The 17,062-nt window shown below is 37.9% G+C and overlaps 2 protein-coding genes across 2 annotated transcripts in view; one reads left to right on the forward strand and one right to left on the reverse strand.

The window, feature by feature from the left end:
• Positions 1-17,062, reverse strand: part of LOC124154278 — an 82,506-nt gene that overhangs the window by 60,177 nt on the left and 5,267 nt on the right. Inside the window, exons 4-6 of the mRNA XM_046527901.1 lie at positions 13,557-13,727; positions 13,271-13,378; positions 8,682-8,789 (exon numbers count right to left, since the gene is read on the reverse strand). Coding sequence (XP_046383857.1) covers positions 8,682-8,789; positions 13,271-13,378; positions 13,557-13,727 — 387 coding nt within the window. The remainder of the gene's footprint in view (positions 1-8,681; positions 8,790-13,270; positions 13,379-13,556; positions 13,728-17,062) is intronic.
• On the forward strand, positions 5,966-11,004 carry LOC124154282. The gene is made up of 2 exons (XM_046527904.1): positions 5,966-6,025; positions 10,471-11,004. The coding sequence occupies exons 1-2, from the start codon at positions 6,014-6,016 to the stop codon at positions 10,933-10,935; spliced, it is 477 nt and encodes a 158-aa protein (XP_046383860.1). The 5' UTR covers positions 5,966-6,013; the 3' UTR covers positions 10,936-11,004.

Consider the following 17,062-nt stretch of genomic DNA (forward strand, 5'->3'; position numbering starts at 1 on the left):
TTGACGCTCGGGACTGAATCAGCAAATTAGCGTTTTGAATAAATTTCTCCATCATGCCCCTGAATTTTCCCTTGCTATAGGCCCAATTCATGCTCCCAATCAAACCCGTCCCCTTGCCCTTCAAACTCCTAACATTCCCTATAAAAAGTCCCTTCCGCCACCCAATTAGCTTCCTCGTTGTACCACTTTCTCTCACGCTTTTGATCCCTTTTTCATGAATGTGTTTCTTTATTCGAATCCCATCCATTCTTTCCGCGTGGCTAAACCACAGTTATTTTCATATGGCACCATTCAATGGCCCACTCTCCAAATCAATCTAACCCACTCTTCACTGTATACTTTTTTATTAAGCCCCAGCCCACTTCTTCCCGATAATATTACAGTAAGCCAAGCAAAAAAACACAATCATCTATAAAAAAAATATATTTTCACTTAGAAGCTCACATAGTGAACAGCATACTTAATATTATTTACAAATGAAAACTGGGAGAGCAGATTATTTTCCAGACCAACGCACTCATTAACCCCAAGTCCAAGTTATCAACTCATTCACAGTTTTAAGGAACCTATTGTACTTTTTCACCGTAGGTCAACGGTTACAGCTTACCAGCAAACCACCACTTTGTTTCCGATTATTACAAAATCATAACTACAAGTTCACCTAAGGCAGAGCAAAGAAGCATTTCAAAACTTTATATCTGCTGCTTTGATAGAGTGGTATGACCTTCCTTCTGCTATTATTTTGCATTATATCGAAATGATGTCATTAAAAACGACTAGAAAAATAAATCTCTTTTAGCCAGCAATAAGTATTAATCCAAATCTTAACATTGTGTAAAGTAATGAATTAGATATCGAATGTCAACGCGTCATTCCATTCCATTTTAGTAATAAAAAAATGATCGAGCGTAGGTTTTGCGTCTGATTCCGATGACAGCATGCATCAACAAGATGTAATAAACATCGGCTGACTTAAAGGAGGAAAAACAATAGTTAGTACAGACAGGGGCGGATCCAGGATTTCTTTCTGGGGGGGGCACAAGCAAGGCCGTATCCAGGATTTTGTTCAGGGGGGGGCACAAGGATATCTCGTAATACAAAACGAACGCAATGATAATGGGACCGTATTAAAAATCTTGTATATTTTTGAGGGTCTGGGGGGGGCACGTGCCCCCGTGCCCCCCCCCTGGATCCGCCTATGAGTACAGATGTCAATGAGAAGTTGTTTCATTTCGGTAGGCGCAGGGCCCAAATTCGAACAACAAAAGCGGCGGTGATACTAAACTTATTTACGATTACAACAATTATTCTATCTAAGTCAGTATCTAAAGAGCAGTTCGTGGTCATAATTTATTGAGAGGTCGAATGTTTTTTGTTGGTAAAAGACCATTTTTAGCGTTGTAACCGCCAATGAAAAGCTGATGCATGCGATTTCACCGTGCAATTTAAAACTATTTTTAAAATAATGGATGAAGGTAGAGTTGGAGTGATTGGATACAGTAAAAAATATTGCCTTCAAATGTGATATTTTTATATTCTTTAAATCTAAGTTAGGCCACAGATTATTGAGACTACCCAAAGAATAAAATGTTAATTAATAGCTATCAAAGTGACCACACAGGTTACCTTTATAGCTCTGTTGTAGCATTAAATCACCAATAACTGACGTAATAGTTTGGTGAGACGTTTTTTAATTTTTTATAATGACTTTAAAACTATGGCCTTCCCATTAACTCCTCCGCCTTACCTAAAATTCCTATCGATGCAACTCTGGGCCATATTGCAGAAGGCAGCATATCGGCAGGACATATAAAATTAGAAGATGTTCTCATATAAACAACGGTACAAGCCAAAAAGGAGACTTGACAAAAAATATCATCCAATAATTAAAGAGAAGGAATGTTAGCAATGCATTTGTTTCACTGACAATACGCGTACACCTCATGAGCCGCTGGCTGGTCACACAAAATAATTTCAAACATAGCTGGCAAACCCTCGCTTCGACTGACCAACCTTTCCGGTTGCCATAACATAAAAAATACCCATATGATGCAATCTTTTCGGGTTTCCTCAACGTCTTCATTCGCATAGATAAGTTACATCAGCAGGGGAAAGACTGGTTATGATATTATGCATCCGTGATGAAATGGAAAGGGTTACAGGATAGAGTGAGGAAGCGGTAATTGGTGAGAACCACAGCGGAACATGCGCGTAGACGGGTGGAAATGGGGAAAAGTGTGGGAGAATTTGTGAGAAATAGGCACATTTTCTGGAAAATTAGACGATTCTCTCTCCTCCGGCGATATTTTTTGTCCCGCTTCGAGAGATGTTACGTAAGAGAATGGGCATCGGGAATTGCTTTACTGAAAAAAATAACAAAAAAGGCTTAGGGGAAAAAATGAATGCTTCTCACTATTTTCAGGACGGCAAAGCGTTGAGAATAATAGGCCTAATTTTAATATATTAAAACGACTAGATAAAGGATGAGTTCTCATTGAAAAATGACTAATTGAAGCAATAGAGAAAGCGAAATGTGCCAACCAAATGGAAAGCTAGCGTAAAACATGAATAATTAGCTTCGAACAAAATAAATGCCTTATTCGGAATTCATACAATTAATCTTTCAGCTTAATTACACGAGAGCTTTGAGCGAGTACCAACAATACATTTGCGCAATCTCACCCATTTTCAGATTAATTGTTTCAGGAAATTATGATCACACATTTTCGTCCAACCTTGATGATTAAATATCCTCAAAAATCTATATTATTAAATAAAAAGCCTGAATATTCAAGAAAAACCGTTTTCATGGTAACTACTAAGTGCATTCAAAATCATTTTTGCATTGCCATAGCTCTGTAACTAAGGAGTATCGACCCCATGTGTATAAGATGTTGTATGGACAAAAAATATTTAAAATTGTCCCCTACCACCTCCTGAAATATTACATATTCTCATGAGATTCCCTACCTTTTTCCCGAATCGTTTTTTCCGACGACCTTTTTCCCGAATTTTTTTCCGAATCCATTTTTCCCGAGTAACCTTTTTCCCGAAAGCTTTTTTCCCGAAACCCTTTTCTCCGAAACATTTTTACCGAACACCTTATTTCCCGATTGTATATAAAACAAGCTATTTATCGTAAAATTCAACAAGTGGGACTCCAAGTCCCTTACAATGACCCAACAGATAGAACCCTCAAAACGACAGTTCATATGATGGCAGCTTTAGCGTTTGTTCCAGTTGAAGACGTTGAAAAAACTTTCGAGCTTCTAAGAAAGTACGCGGATAAAAATATTCCCAGACTTGAGCCAATTATGAAATATTTTCAAGAAACATACGTTATTGGTGTAAAAGCTGTTGGCAGACGACGCGCTGTCCCTCCTCGATATCCTCCTAGTCTATGGAATCAACATGAAGCTACAAAAGCAGGTTATGCACCAACAAATAATGCATCTGAAGGTTGGAATAACCGCTTAAGGTTACTAGTCGGGAAAAACCACCCGGATTTATACTCAGCTGTAAAAGAGCTGCAGAAAGAATAAGCTGACCCAGAGATTGCCTTGATTGAATTAAGTGTTGGAAAAAGTATCAAGGGCAAGCCAAAAAAGAAATGGTACGACATGCAAGAGAGGCTGAAATCGGTGGTAGAAGAATATGAAGACTACAAGAACGATAGGAATTTTCTTGAATTTCTTAGAGCTATCGCGCACAATATAATTTTCTAAAAAAATAATGTACCTTGTGCATGAATATATTTGGTTATGAAAAATATGAACTCATTTATATACAATCGGGAAATAATGTGTTCGGTAAAAAATGTTTCGGAGAAAAGGGTTTCGGGAAAAAAGCTTTCGGGAAAGAGGACGCGTTACGATTCGGGAAAAATTTCTTTCGGGAAAAAGGTCGTCGGAAAAAACGATTCGGGAAAACGGTCGGGTACCTCTCATGAAACCCTGTAATGTAGAGGAACTCATTTTAGACAATAATAAGTCATATGATAAAAAATAATGGTTACGATAAAATCGCCACCGTCGAAGACCATGGCCAATGTACTAATTAAGGCCCAACTTCAGGCCCCATATTTCCGACATATCCAAACATATCGTACAATTTGTTCGTGCCTTTACGCAATAAAATCAGACGCCTCAATCACTTTACATGAGACAGCAGTACACTTTTCTTTACTTCCTTAACATTTTCCACCTCAACTCTTGGTTTCGATTCATTTTTCATAAACGATGGAAAATGAAGAAAGTTGCCTGCTTAGCATTCAAAGAGTATCTCAAGGGAAAGGAGTGAAATATCACGAACTATTACCGACAAGTCCCGTAGAGAGAAAGAACAAAGACGCTGAGCGCAGCTATGTTTCCGAGAGGGGGAGCGAGGATTTCAATGGGGCACGGAGAACATGATCCTCGGAGAGGCATGGAGAGAGAAATCGAGGAATCGACTTTCCTTCAAACCTCATAAGGATGCGTTAAGCCATGTCAGCCTATTGGGAGAGTTTACGGCAAAGGCAGGTTTAAAAGCAAAAGTAACATAAAACATCTATAAAATAAATGGGAAATTATTCACCATGCATATGGTCCGATTTTCAATACAAAAAAATGAATGATGACATTTAGCGTAAGAAATTATGTGATTACGTCTTAAACTAGCTGGACATGATTTTGCTGATTTAAGCACTGATCTACTCATTATATTAGATTTTGTGAATCAATAGACAAGAGAGTCGCGGATTTTTACTGCCGATGGCGAGAAAATGTGTTGGAAAACACATTAAAAAATATAAAACATTATTTACATCATTACGCTTTCACTATAAATTTTATTTACATTCAATGCCCATAACTCATAAATTTCATACACACAATTAACCCTCTTTTAAATGTAAAACACCAACGAGCACAATTTCGTTATCCACAAAGATAGTTTTCAACGTCATGCGTTAAGAGAATATAACTACATAATGATTTGGAATACAAAATACTCATTCAAATGAATTCCTTACCCAATAGCCTAGCCACGCGAAAACGCGATTTTGAATCGAACGCAACATTTACACCGAACCGACGGTACACCGAACACTTATTTTTCCACGACGAAAAATAACTGCACGAGCGGTAAATACAAATTTTCAAAATTGTATAAATAATGCAATGACGTCAACGAAGAAGTCTAAGTTGCTATGAAAGAAATTCTCTCCTACTAGAGTGAACCTGCGAATGATCTCTTCCAGAATGCACCTGGCGGAACGCAGAAGCGGATTAAGAAAAAAAATCAAGGGGGGGGGGGATATCCTGAGCTACCTGTACTTTTGTCGAAATGACAAATAATTAAGTCACATGCAAAGTTTAAGAAAGTTTTATTTAACTAATAATACGCGTATACAAGACTATGCCATCTACGATATAAAAAAGTTACAATTGTGGCTCAGCAATGTTATGCAATGCGGGCGGCCCCACAAGGGGGGGCGCGCACCCCCAACCAATATGTATCCGCTTCCCTTTTTTACAGGAAATATGACTGGAGAGACTCCAAAAAATTGCGGGTTATGACGCATATTTCTCGAACTGCAGCCCAAAATTAGCACGATCGACCCTCGGCCATAAAAAACTCAGAGTTTATCGACTCGTGCGCCCGGTAGATGGTTTATTTCCAGCATACGGCCGAGCATCCAAGGGATGAGGGTAATGGGCCAACAAAATCCGTTCTTCTTCGAAAGTATTCGCACATGAAAGCGGCGGACGTGAGATCCCTGCCGGATTAGCGAGAAGAATGACTAAAACGGAATAAGCCACGAGGGAAAGCCGATGCTCGTATGTCGGAGCTCTTGAAATGGCGAGGAACCCTAAAGGAAAGCAGGGGGTACGCGGGGGAGGAACGGCACGAAGCATATGTCCAGTCGGAAGGGGATGGCCCCTATTTAAGACGGATTTGTCTCGTCCAAGCTCATCACTTGACGCTTCACTTCCGGCGGATACGGTGACTCGAAGCGACCTCACACTGCAGAATGAGAATCGAGGTAAGTGAAAAACATTTTTTTTTTACTTTTTTCAAATTTATCCAAATCATACATCGTTCAGACACAACATAGAGGCGAATTAAAGGGCGAGGTGCCCACATTATTCAAAATATTATAGTCAAGCATAGTTCCAGGTTTTCAGGATAATTTTAAAAAATTACGTGATAGAGGTTTTTTTCCTGGTTTCACTACCGCTGCTATAGTACGGGTAGATGTGATTTTTAAATTTCAGTATATTTCATGGAGTGGTAATAAAGTTCAATGCAAAAAAATACACAAAGTGATAAAATGACGCTAAAAAAGATTATAATAAATAAGGGAAGAAAAAAAGAATTGAATACGTAGTTTTGGCATAAAAGCATAATTGCGTTTCAAGAAGACAAAAGTTTTGCATTTTAAGTGAAAATTATGAGCTACTTAAAATATAACACTTGGCCATACACAGAAGATGTAACTCCACGGAATAGACAATGCAAAACGCTTACCCAAGACCGAAGGTTCAATTGATTCAATTAAAACAACGTAACCTTCTTCACGTGAAGAAAATGGGAGGAAATGTTTTATCGTGTTTTTACGCTTACATATTACGATCCGCAAAGCACTGACGATATGATGCGCTCATTTTTGGGTCTTTGATGAATCGATTAACTCACACCCACAGGATCACATACAGATGTGTGTTATTTTCCAAGCAGCTCGTGTGACTTATTTTTTAACTTGGCATAATCATCTTATAATTTTAATTTAGTATTGAAGAGAAATAGACAATAAAATATCGTTGTAGTTCATTTATCGAAAAGCTTCCTTTCAGCAGCGGACTACAGAAAATAAAGTATGCACCACTTAATAGCTACAAAGATAGGTCATTTGTAATCGTATAAAAGCAGTGATGAATACCTCATTTCCGTACCAACAACGAAAATATGGAATATGCGATTTCGTCCAGGATACGATCACAAATATTCCCCGCCGCGGCGTCAGGGTAAAATTAAAGTAGGCGCGGACTCGTGTCGTTGTTATGGGGGGGGGGAGCGCGTTTTAACTGTGCGCGGCGCCTAGATAGCGTGTATCTCGCAACGACAATGCATCTGAAATCTGGAAGGCGCAGAGAAGTAGCGTTTACAAATTCGTCAAATATTTTTAACAATTGTTTGTTAAGATGGTGAATTATAAAAACTTAATTAGAGAGCCACCTAAAAAATTGCTACCTTTCCAATTTCTCCAGAATTCACAGGGGGGTGGGCCGGCCGTGGTTTTATTTTCCGTGATTTACTTCCGATTGTAACACTTCCGAGCTGTGAGCTTTCATAGGAGGAAACAGACAACACCACACGCAATTTTTCTCATAAAGACTGTAGAGTACTGATAAATATTTTCAAAAGAATGCGACGAAAACTTTAAATGCTCCATCGCCAATGCTAACCGTCGACAAGGGATATTGCGATGACCTGCACGACTCATTCTGCAGCCGTAGTTATCGTGGTAGCAGTCAGGATGTCCGCGAAGAGAGAGAATAGGCCATACCACACGCCATATGGGCCCATTCACTAGTTTTGTTCATTGCCGATTATGAATTGAAAAAAAAACTTATTTGACTCCTATTTTCGAACTGCTGCCTACTTCTCAGGATGTAAGCCACAAAAAATCGAAATCGAAACGAAATTCAGAAAATGAAAGAACAGAAATCCTTTTACCGATAAGTTGATAACTCGATGAACTCATGCTAGGAAGGTCACTGCTTCTCAGCTACCCTTCGGCCCAGTGCAAATCTGGCACGTAAAAAAATCTGCCTACAGTAAAAATAATCACCCCAGCGAAAGTTAAGTGGAGCCAAAAGGTGTTAAACAACTATGGGCCCAATCTGTGGCGTTGACAGGATTTTGAAATGGGGAGGTTTACCGGAGATTTTGGGGCCCTTCCAGGATGCATGGAAAACACCCCATGGTAAATGGGGGTCTTCCTCGGGAAATTTTTGGGATTTTTGATGCTGAAAACGTGAATTTTAGGGCTCTCAGCTTTAGGACTTCAGGGCTGCGGCTGGCTTTCTATAGCAATCACTAGAAGAGGGGATGGGGTAGGCGGAGGCACAACCCCCGATAGGAGTAGGGTAGCATGACCAACATGAGCTGAAATATCAACAGGTTAGCCAGTTTTATAGGTGTATAGAGAAATTTTCCCAAATTAATCCCATAAACACCTTAAGTGCTGGGGATGGGCAAGGTTATGAAAACAGAGTTTTGCAACATAACATAAGATTTTTTCACAAAAAAACTGTCAAGGATGGCATTGGCCAAATTTCCTAACAGTTGAACTAGTGGACAGTGATACCTGAGATTTCAGAGAAAAATAAAATCAACACATTAATTGTTGAGCTAATAATCTATTAATACACTATTATAAATTAATTATTTATTAATCTTCCACTGGAGGTGAAGTATGTCCATCAAAGTACTTGGTCATTATCATAGTAAATTGTGAATTGAAACATAAAAGAAAAATATTATTGAAAATCCTAGACATATGATTTTATTCCCACAATAATGGCCATTGAAAATCAATTTAAAAGAAAAAATCTATACTCTCCACTGAGCCCATGTTAAAACTGCAGCCCAAGTACCAAAGCAAGGAAGCGAGGTAACAAGACAATTCCACTTACCAAACCTGTATGAGTAGAAGTGGCTTCATTCTTGACCTCCATTTCTGTTCCCACCTCTTGCCGATCATCCATTTCGGAGATCTCTACAGATGATTTTGTTGCAAGCCCCTTAAGTAAAGATTAAGAATCAAAACAGTGATTTTGCATTGATCACTGTTAAGTCATGACTAGAGAACTATTTCTCAAGGAATTCTTTCTTAGTCCCAGCTAAAAATATTTCTGAAAAACCGTCTTCACATAATATACACTGGGCTATTTCAGTTATATTGCCCCAAATCTACAAACAAATTCCAGCCCACAGATCCAAGTGCTTGCTGGTCATATGTTGCCTAAATATAGGCAGTTCTTTTCATGACCATTAAACATCAAGTTTTTTGTGAAATGCATTGTACAAAAGACGCTTCCAAAGGAATCTACCGATGATTATATCAGATTAACTTCATTTTTTGGTTTAATAACAGCTACAATGCTTCGCTTCAACCACTTGTGTAACCATAAGACTTTCTACTCATAATCATTATGCAGCATAACCTTCAGCAACAGATCCACTATGTTTTCTCATCTCCAACAAATGCTTCCTTATATGTATTGCCTAACACGTAAAGCTGTTGATTGAATGTTTTTTTGGCAAATAAATAGGAAATTTGACCAATATCATCATCCAGGGGCACAGCTAGGAATTAATGCTGGGAGGGTTTAGGTGCAACTAATACCAGTGTGTGTGGGGGTATGGAATACCCACCAGGATAAGCAGTAGGTGCGAGATTAATAAATTGTAGAATTTTAAGATAAATGGTTCAAAACGGTGAGTTTTACAGCTTTATGAGGGATATTTTATTAATCCTTACACTATTCTATTAGTAATATCAATCCAACTAAGTAAAATGGATTGAACTTAAAAATTTCTCTGAGCTCTGGGGGGGTTTTTATCCCCCAAAACCACCCCCTCGCTGTGCCACTGTCATCATCCACAGCTTTTTTGGCAAAATAATCTGATGTTACCTGGCGAAACTTCTCTCCTTTCCTACCCTTCCTTGCCCACCCACTTTACTGAATAAGATTATGGGATTAGTTTGGGCAAATTGAACGGTTTACATATCATATAGTGGGTTTCGATTAGAGACAAAATATGAAATCTTTGGAGAGCGAGGTAGAGGTGAATGGAGAATCATGGCAATGACAAAAGGGTCCTAGGCTCAAGTCCCATGTACATATTCCAAAATACTTAAAATGAGGTTTGCTTACAGAAAGGGTATCACTCCCCAATCCAGTCATGTAACTACGACTCGGCTTTGGGGATTGATGGATCAGATTGGATGGCACATTTCAAAGGATAATTATGCAAAAGATTCTCCTTTATAACAGGAATGCATCGTAGAAAAACATGACAAGATTAAATACTTGTCATAGAAAGTTATGAGCCTTTTAGTTTTTCTTATACTAAATGAAGTTTACAATACTCAAGCCAATAATGCAAATATGAATAAAGGCAGATTAGTTTCTTTTGACTGATTAATTTAATTTCATTAAAGATGCCATAGTTAAAATATAAGCGAAAAAAGCAGGATTTTTTACTACTGAAATGAAAGTTAAGAATTCAATACAACTTTATACACATACAAATACGTACATATAATATATGTTTTGTTTTTTTGCTCCCCTAATCACAAGGTATTTTCCATGCCTGAAGTTCATATTTCCAGTTGCTTTTCTTTCTTGCTTACACCCTTCACATTCAACTTTACCACAGGAATGATATTCTTTAACCATAATTTTCTCTTGGGCACAGGTACTGACTGTCATATTGGTGCTCTCCAGCACCGATATTTCAAGTGCAACCTTCTTTGGAGGAAAAGGCAAAAGAAGCTTCTTTGGATTTGGATACAGCGCTCCAGCCGCAACACCTGTTATTGCTGTGGCCCACCATCATCATCATTTGGCCTACAGTCACCCAATCGCAAAATTTGCCTATGCAGCTGCTCCACTACCATATCCTGAGCCAGTGGCTAAAGTTGCTCTGGCCCACCAACACCACCCTTACCCATACGATGTGCAACCAATCCCATATCCACCCCAAGTTATATCATATGCAGCACCACTGACAAGAATTGTGTATCACCACCCAGAGGCAGTGACCAAGCTAGCCTATATTCCAGCACCGGTCACTAAAGTTGCTTACGAACCTCAACCACCACTGATAACCAAGTATGCTTACACAGCACCAGCTATCAACAAGTTTGGAAATGATTGGTGAAATAATAACTGATTAAATGATTCAAGTTATTCAGTGCATAAATAATGGAGATAGTAGGCCATCCCATGGTTATTAAAAACAAGAAGCTATAAAAGTTGGTTTCTCGAGGATATGAATGCAGAATTTTACAAATTTACTATCAATTGTGTGAATCTTCTACATGCATATTTTAATGTACAACTATATAGCCATTGATGACCACCAATATATATTATTTTTATATTTCACCCATGTTGTTTTCAATTAAGCTGTTAAACTGTTATCATTATTAATTGTTGACTGATAGCAAAAAATAAAAATCATACTATTATGCAATCTTTCAAATAAATTCATTGTTAATATCAACTAAACTCAGTTAATTTTTTTGTTGCCACCTAACAATAAGTCAAATCATCCATCACTGATTCCACCAGATGATTGGTTTGATAGGTTAAGGTACAATTAACTAAAACTTAGCCACTGGCAAGTATCAGACTCATATCAAACATTGTACCTAGTTCCTTTTCCAGCACCACCCTCTTTTCTAACATTTAGATATTCAGAAAACCACATTGGGAGGTTTTTATGAATGCATGTAGCATCTACAATCTATATGCAGGCTAATGCTTTTGGAATTTAAATACAGGACCCTCCAGAATGTAGCACAATGCCCTACCGTCAAGGCCATAGCCACAATATAAAATTCTATAGCAGATCTAATGCATAAATTGATAAGAAAAATATGTTTTAATTTTACAAAATAAACCTTAGAATGAATAAACATTTTTGTTTTTCTACATCCGAGGTTTTAGAAATGACAAAGTTTGTTCATACATAATGAATAGAGTTTCTACCATGAAATCCTGAAGACATCCATTTCATAAATCATAGAAATTATTAGCTCTGCCGTTTCAGCTTATATCCCAAAAATTAGATTTTATTTGAAACAATAAAGTGATGATGAGTAGGTGAATTCATCCAGTGCATTGTTATGGCCTCAAAGATTTTAAACTTTTATAAGTATCAGAAAGGGCAATGTGCAGCCAAACCCATGGATAAGTTTTAAGTGCTTGCTCACGGATTCACATTAAGGATAGTAAAAGCTCACGAAAGAAATGTTTTGACATGCCCTATACAGACAGGTAGTCACAAATTTGCCTTGTAAGGTGCTTGAGAGGTATGAGGGTTGCCTACATCTATATTTTGTTGTCAATTCCACACATCAGAAAATCACACAATTCATCAAATCAGTTATATATTTCACTTGCATAAAGCTGAAAGTTAAATTCATCACTTGTAATCCACAGGCACTATGAAATATAACCAAATCGAAAAGTGGAGTCTCAGATGATAGATGCCCATGGGATAGCATCTCTTAAGTTGATGTGTCACTGGTAGTTACCAAAGGGGAAAAATGTTTGGGACAGAGGAAGAGAGGGCTGAAATCTCAAAGCCCTCCCCTGGCTATGTGACAGTAAAATCCACCTCTTAGAAAAGGAGATTTAATTGTCAATGTGTTTCTTCAAGGTGATTACATGGGAGACATTATAAAATGTCATTGTATCGAAAAACAGAGAGTCAGAGGGTCGGTGCCTCTGGGTTCACGGCCTCCTAACAGATGCATTGTGGGCAGTTTACACTAGGAAAAAAAATTGGGAGTGGGAGAATAGAAGCCCCCATAGCCTATGAGAGGATTGTAGGAAAAATAGTAGATGCTGTAAGAGGGATGATATTACACCAAAACAATAAGTTTCCATGAGATCACCAAAAGCATGCCTTGTACCAATACTGAGGTGTGTGGAGGGCCAACGAGAATGATTTCAAGGAATCTACATCCAAAGTGCAAGATGGCTTGAAATCAAGGTATCCATGTTAACTATGGCTGGGGAACTTGGGGTATGCATCAAGACATATTTGGCCCTTATATATACACTTCTGCCAGGAATGATATCTTGTTTCCCACACTGACCATGCCTCATTTCCCTCACTAAGTTTCACTATCTGGTCACTGACCTATGTCCCTGTCCCACCATGGCACAAATGACTCTAACCCGATGACAAAGCGCAACCCATGCACAGAGACTATGGATCACAATGACCATTTCTTTCTGGCTATTGATCTTGATAAGAAGTGCCTGCGAATCGCTCCAACCACTGCCAACTTACTCAAAACTTAGTATCGGTTGGTATCTAAATAACTAAGGTATGGTCAATTTGAATTTCTTATTTGAAGTGAAATTAGGCATCATATCCGTCAACCTCTTAATTTATCACCTATTGATATTATGAACTCTGTAATATGAGGTCCATCTCTAAGATTGAATTAAGGCAACTGGAAAAGACCAAGTCAGCTTACCGTGTCAACATGATTTGAAGTGGCTTCATCCTTGGCCCCCACAGCAGTTCCTCCACTTTTTTGATCCTCCATTTCAGGCATACTGATAGTTGATTTTATTATATGCTCCTAAGGTGCAAGAAAAAAAATTCAATTTCAATTCACTGATGCTATTTCAGCTAAGTTTTCCCAGGTGTCCCGACTAATCCAAATATCTTCAGCACCCTTCAAAATTATTCCACCCTTAATATGAGACTGATTCTAAGTACATTTGCCAACCAAAAATTAAGACAAAAATTATCTTTACCATTTCCATAGTGCTCCTTGTACCACTGTTTGCATGCCTAGGTTTTTCTAATGGCTCATTGAGCCTTTCCAGTTTCAGCTCCTCGAGGCATGCTTCCAATAGCATCATTTTATTGAAAACTTCAGCCAACAAGGCACAAAATTTATTCATTGAATCTGTTTCATAACTGTTCTGTAAGAAAGATAAAATTATTAGAACTCCCAATAATGAAATTTCATCGAATATATTTTTTTCCTTCAAACACCATAATATTCAACGAGAAGGGTACAGCCATGCAGCAAACAGTCATTTGAATACACCTCAATAACCCTCCCGCATAATTCTAACATCAGAATATTCTGACTATAGCCACAATTCATCAATAAAGTTCTGTGTCCAACCCAACCGTTCAACATACTGCGTATCAATGTTATTTATCAATCCATTCCCACAAAAATAATTTACAGTTCAAACACCAATATATGTACACATAAGGTATCTAAGCAAAAATTCCGATGTACATACATGCTGATGAGTAGTAGTATAAATTACACTGTGTAAAGTATCTAACAGTCTGCAGAAACAACTCCAAAAATGTAATACGGTAGATTTCGGTTAATTGGGACATATTGGGACTAGTGCTCTTTGCCCCAATTAGGCGAACTATCCTGTATATGGGCATAAACAAACCTTGAATGATAGAAAGAAGACTAAAGAATGTTTATAATGCAATATAAGTTTATTAATCTATTAATTTGATTAATAAATCAGCGAGTTTAGTTAATTTAGTATCATTTTTAAGAATTATAACAATTTAGTTAAAAATATTTTTCACATCCTCGGGCGACCCTGAATGAACGTCTTTTACTTAGTCCTATTAAAGAAAAGTCCTATCCTCTTGCGGATAATATAACAACAAGAGCTTTCAAAATAGGGCAAGAATAGGAATATTTGTGAAAATCAAAGGAGGAAAATATAAAAAAATAATATTCTGGAAACAAAAAAATTTAATTTCATCGCGAGTATAGTCTATGTCGCCGACTCATGGCCCAATAAAGCGGCATGCTGTCCCAATTAAGCGGAGAATACTCTGGGATATTCCTCTATTGGGTTCTGTTCTTCAAGACCTGTCCCAATTAAGCAGCTGCCCCAAGTAGCTGGAACCATTAAACGGAATCTACTGTACATAATTTGATACAGGAAAAAAGCCACTGAAAACACAGAATCCTTCCTTTATTTATCAAATGCAAATACTTTTTCACCAAAACCGTACGCCACATTCTGATTGCCACCAAATTCACTGTCTTAATCTTCCTCATACCGTTAGATTTCTTAACATGATGCTATCTTCTTCAATTACACTGTCATTGAATTCCTTTGAAGCTGATTTTATATTATAAATGTATGCTGCAAATAATCTCCCAATAGTATTGCATAAGTTACGGGAATTTCTGACGCATCTCAAATTTCTACATTTTCAAATACAGCTTTTCCCACACCCATTAATTGGGAGTTCTTTCCTAGGGCAGTGGACATCGGTTAAAGCGCCTTGTTTTGTAACCTTTATTTTTCGGGGAAGAAAAGCAGCATGTACCAGATTGAGGAACCAATCGGATCAATTTCATGCATAAGGTTTGAGTCCAAGACAGTTGCATATGATGACTACTGCAAGAACTTGGCCAACAATGAAACAATTACCCATTAAATTATTGAAACCATTGGTAATTTTTTTCATCCAAGTGACCAAATTTTTGGTTAAAATATATGTATGTAGCTTATAAAATATAACTTCCAAAACTGGTCATTGATATGTTCATTTCATCAATAAGATGACTTATTGTACTGCTACCCAAGGTCATTTAAGTACATAATTTGCAACCTACAAATCACCTCTCCCTATTACTCAATTTATCCCGTAAGACCCATATATAAGTCAGCCAAGAGGAAGAGAGGAGAGGAAATGGTAATAGTTGGTGAAAGGCTCTGGGAAATAATCCCTAATGATTTTCCAGACAATACCAAAAAATTAAGGCGAAGAATTTTCAATTAAGGCAAAGAGATTGGGAATAATTTTCATCCTCAACATCATCAGTCAACAATTGTGAGATTGTTCACGCATGACGCTCTCCATTCTGCTCTCCTATCTGTTACCTATTAATTAAGGAATTACATACCTTATTGCATTTTAATATTTCTGAAATACAAAGAAAGAATTTATTCCTGCAACCCGCACCATTGTGGGAGACTCTGTGGATTTTTTCACACACAAAGAAAGAAGAAAAACTGTAAAATATTGGTGTGTTAGTCATGGCATATCAATCAAGGAACTTCTCTCTCTCTGACTTATCTCAGTTCCTCCTGAAATAAGTTCAAAAGCATCAACTACAAAACATGGAGTGACTGGAGGTAGCTTTTCTTTAAACGTGGGGAGCTAAACTCAGGGTCGAAACAAAATCTGAGTCCAAACTACTTCCAGTCTTAACTAAACTAAACTTCTGGTATGAAACTAAACACAGATAATGTTTCACACCAGAGGGACCACGTGCTTCACCTTGGAACGGTTTAGTTTAGACCCACACACTGAGTACGAAGTATGGTTGAATGAAGTAGAGGTTCGGCCTACCAGCATTAGATGCATTGGGCACTCATATTATTACCATAACAGGAGAATAGTGAATGCAAACTGGCCATTTCATTTTTTATCTCAATGTTTTAACCTCTCCACAAGTATGTCACACGTAAATGGTTGAAACTATTCCCTTTTCTCCCTCCACTCAACTTCTGTGATTGAAACTGAACTATGAGCACTGGAGTTTTGATTACATAATTCAATTTCGCTCGTGGGAGTAAAGTATCATCCTGGGTTGAAAATAAACTCCTTGGTGATTTTATTTTAGTGCGGGAACGAAAGTAAACCCATGCCTCATATTTTTATTTCGCTCTGGGTCGAAACGAAACATTTTCATTTCGTTTCACTTGCCACCCCTGCCTCAGGCTACTTCAATCTACTGCTTCCTAATATGCCTAATATCCAGAATATTTTACTCAAGATAATAACATCATATCATCATATAAAAGTGAATCTAGTAGTTGAGACTACTCATGATAATGAGATGATTTGCCTTTGCCTTCAACATCACAGTACTTTAATCGTTCAAGTAAATGTTACCATGCTCGTAGTGAGATGTATCTGTAGCAACCAATATGGTCTCCACCTTCACACTCATGAGGAAGAGCTGCTGCCCTCCACCCGGGGAAATTAGAGGCATAATAGTTGGCGGCCTCCAGTCACCATGTCATGGCATTTTCACAGGCTTTGGTATCATTTAAATGGCCTATCTTTAACAAGGATAGACCAATACCCCATCAAATAGCTGTCCCTTTTAGTCCATGACCACTAATTCATTGAGTGAACTCACTAATCTTGCTGCAAACCTCCATATTTAGAGGTTGACACACCATCCACAACCCAGTGAATGCACTCAATGGCTTTGAGATCATCCATGAGACAATATTGATAAGACTAT

Source organism: Ischnura elegans, chromosome 2 (genome assembly GCF_921293095.1).
Source record: "Ischnura elegans chromosome 2, ioIscEleg1.1, whole genome shotgun sequence".
In the NCBI taxonomy this organism is placed as follows: Eukaryota; Metazoa; Arthropoda; class Insecta; order Odonata; family Coenagrionidae; genus Ischnura; species Ischnura elegans.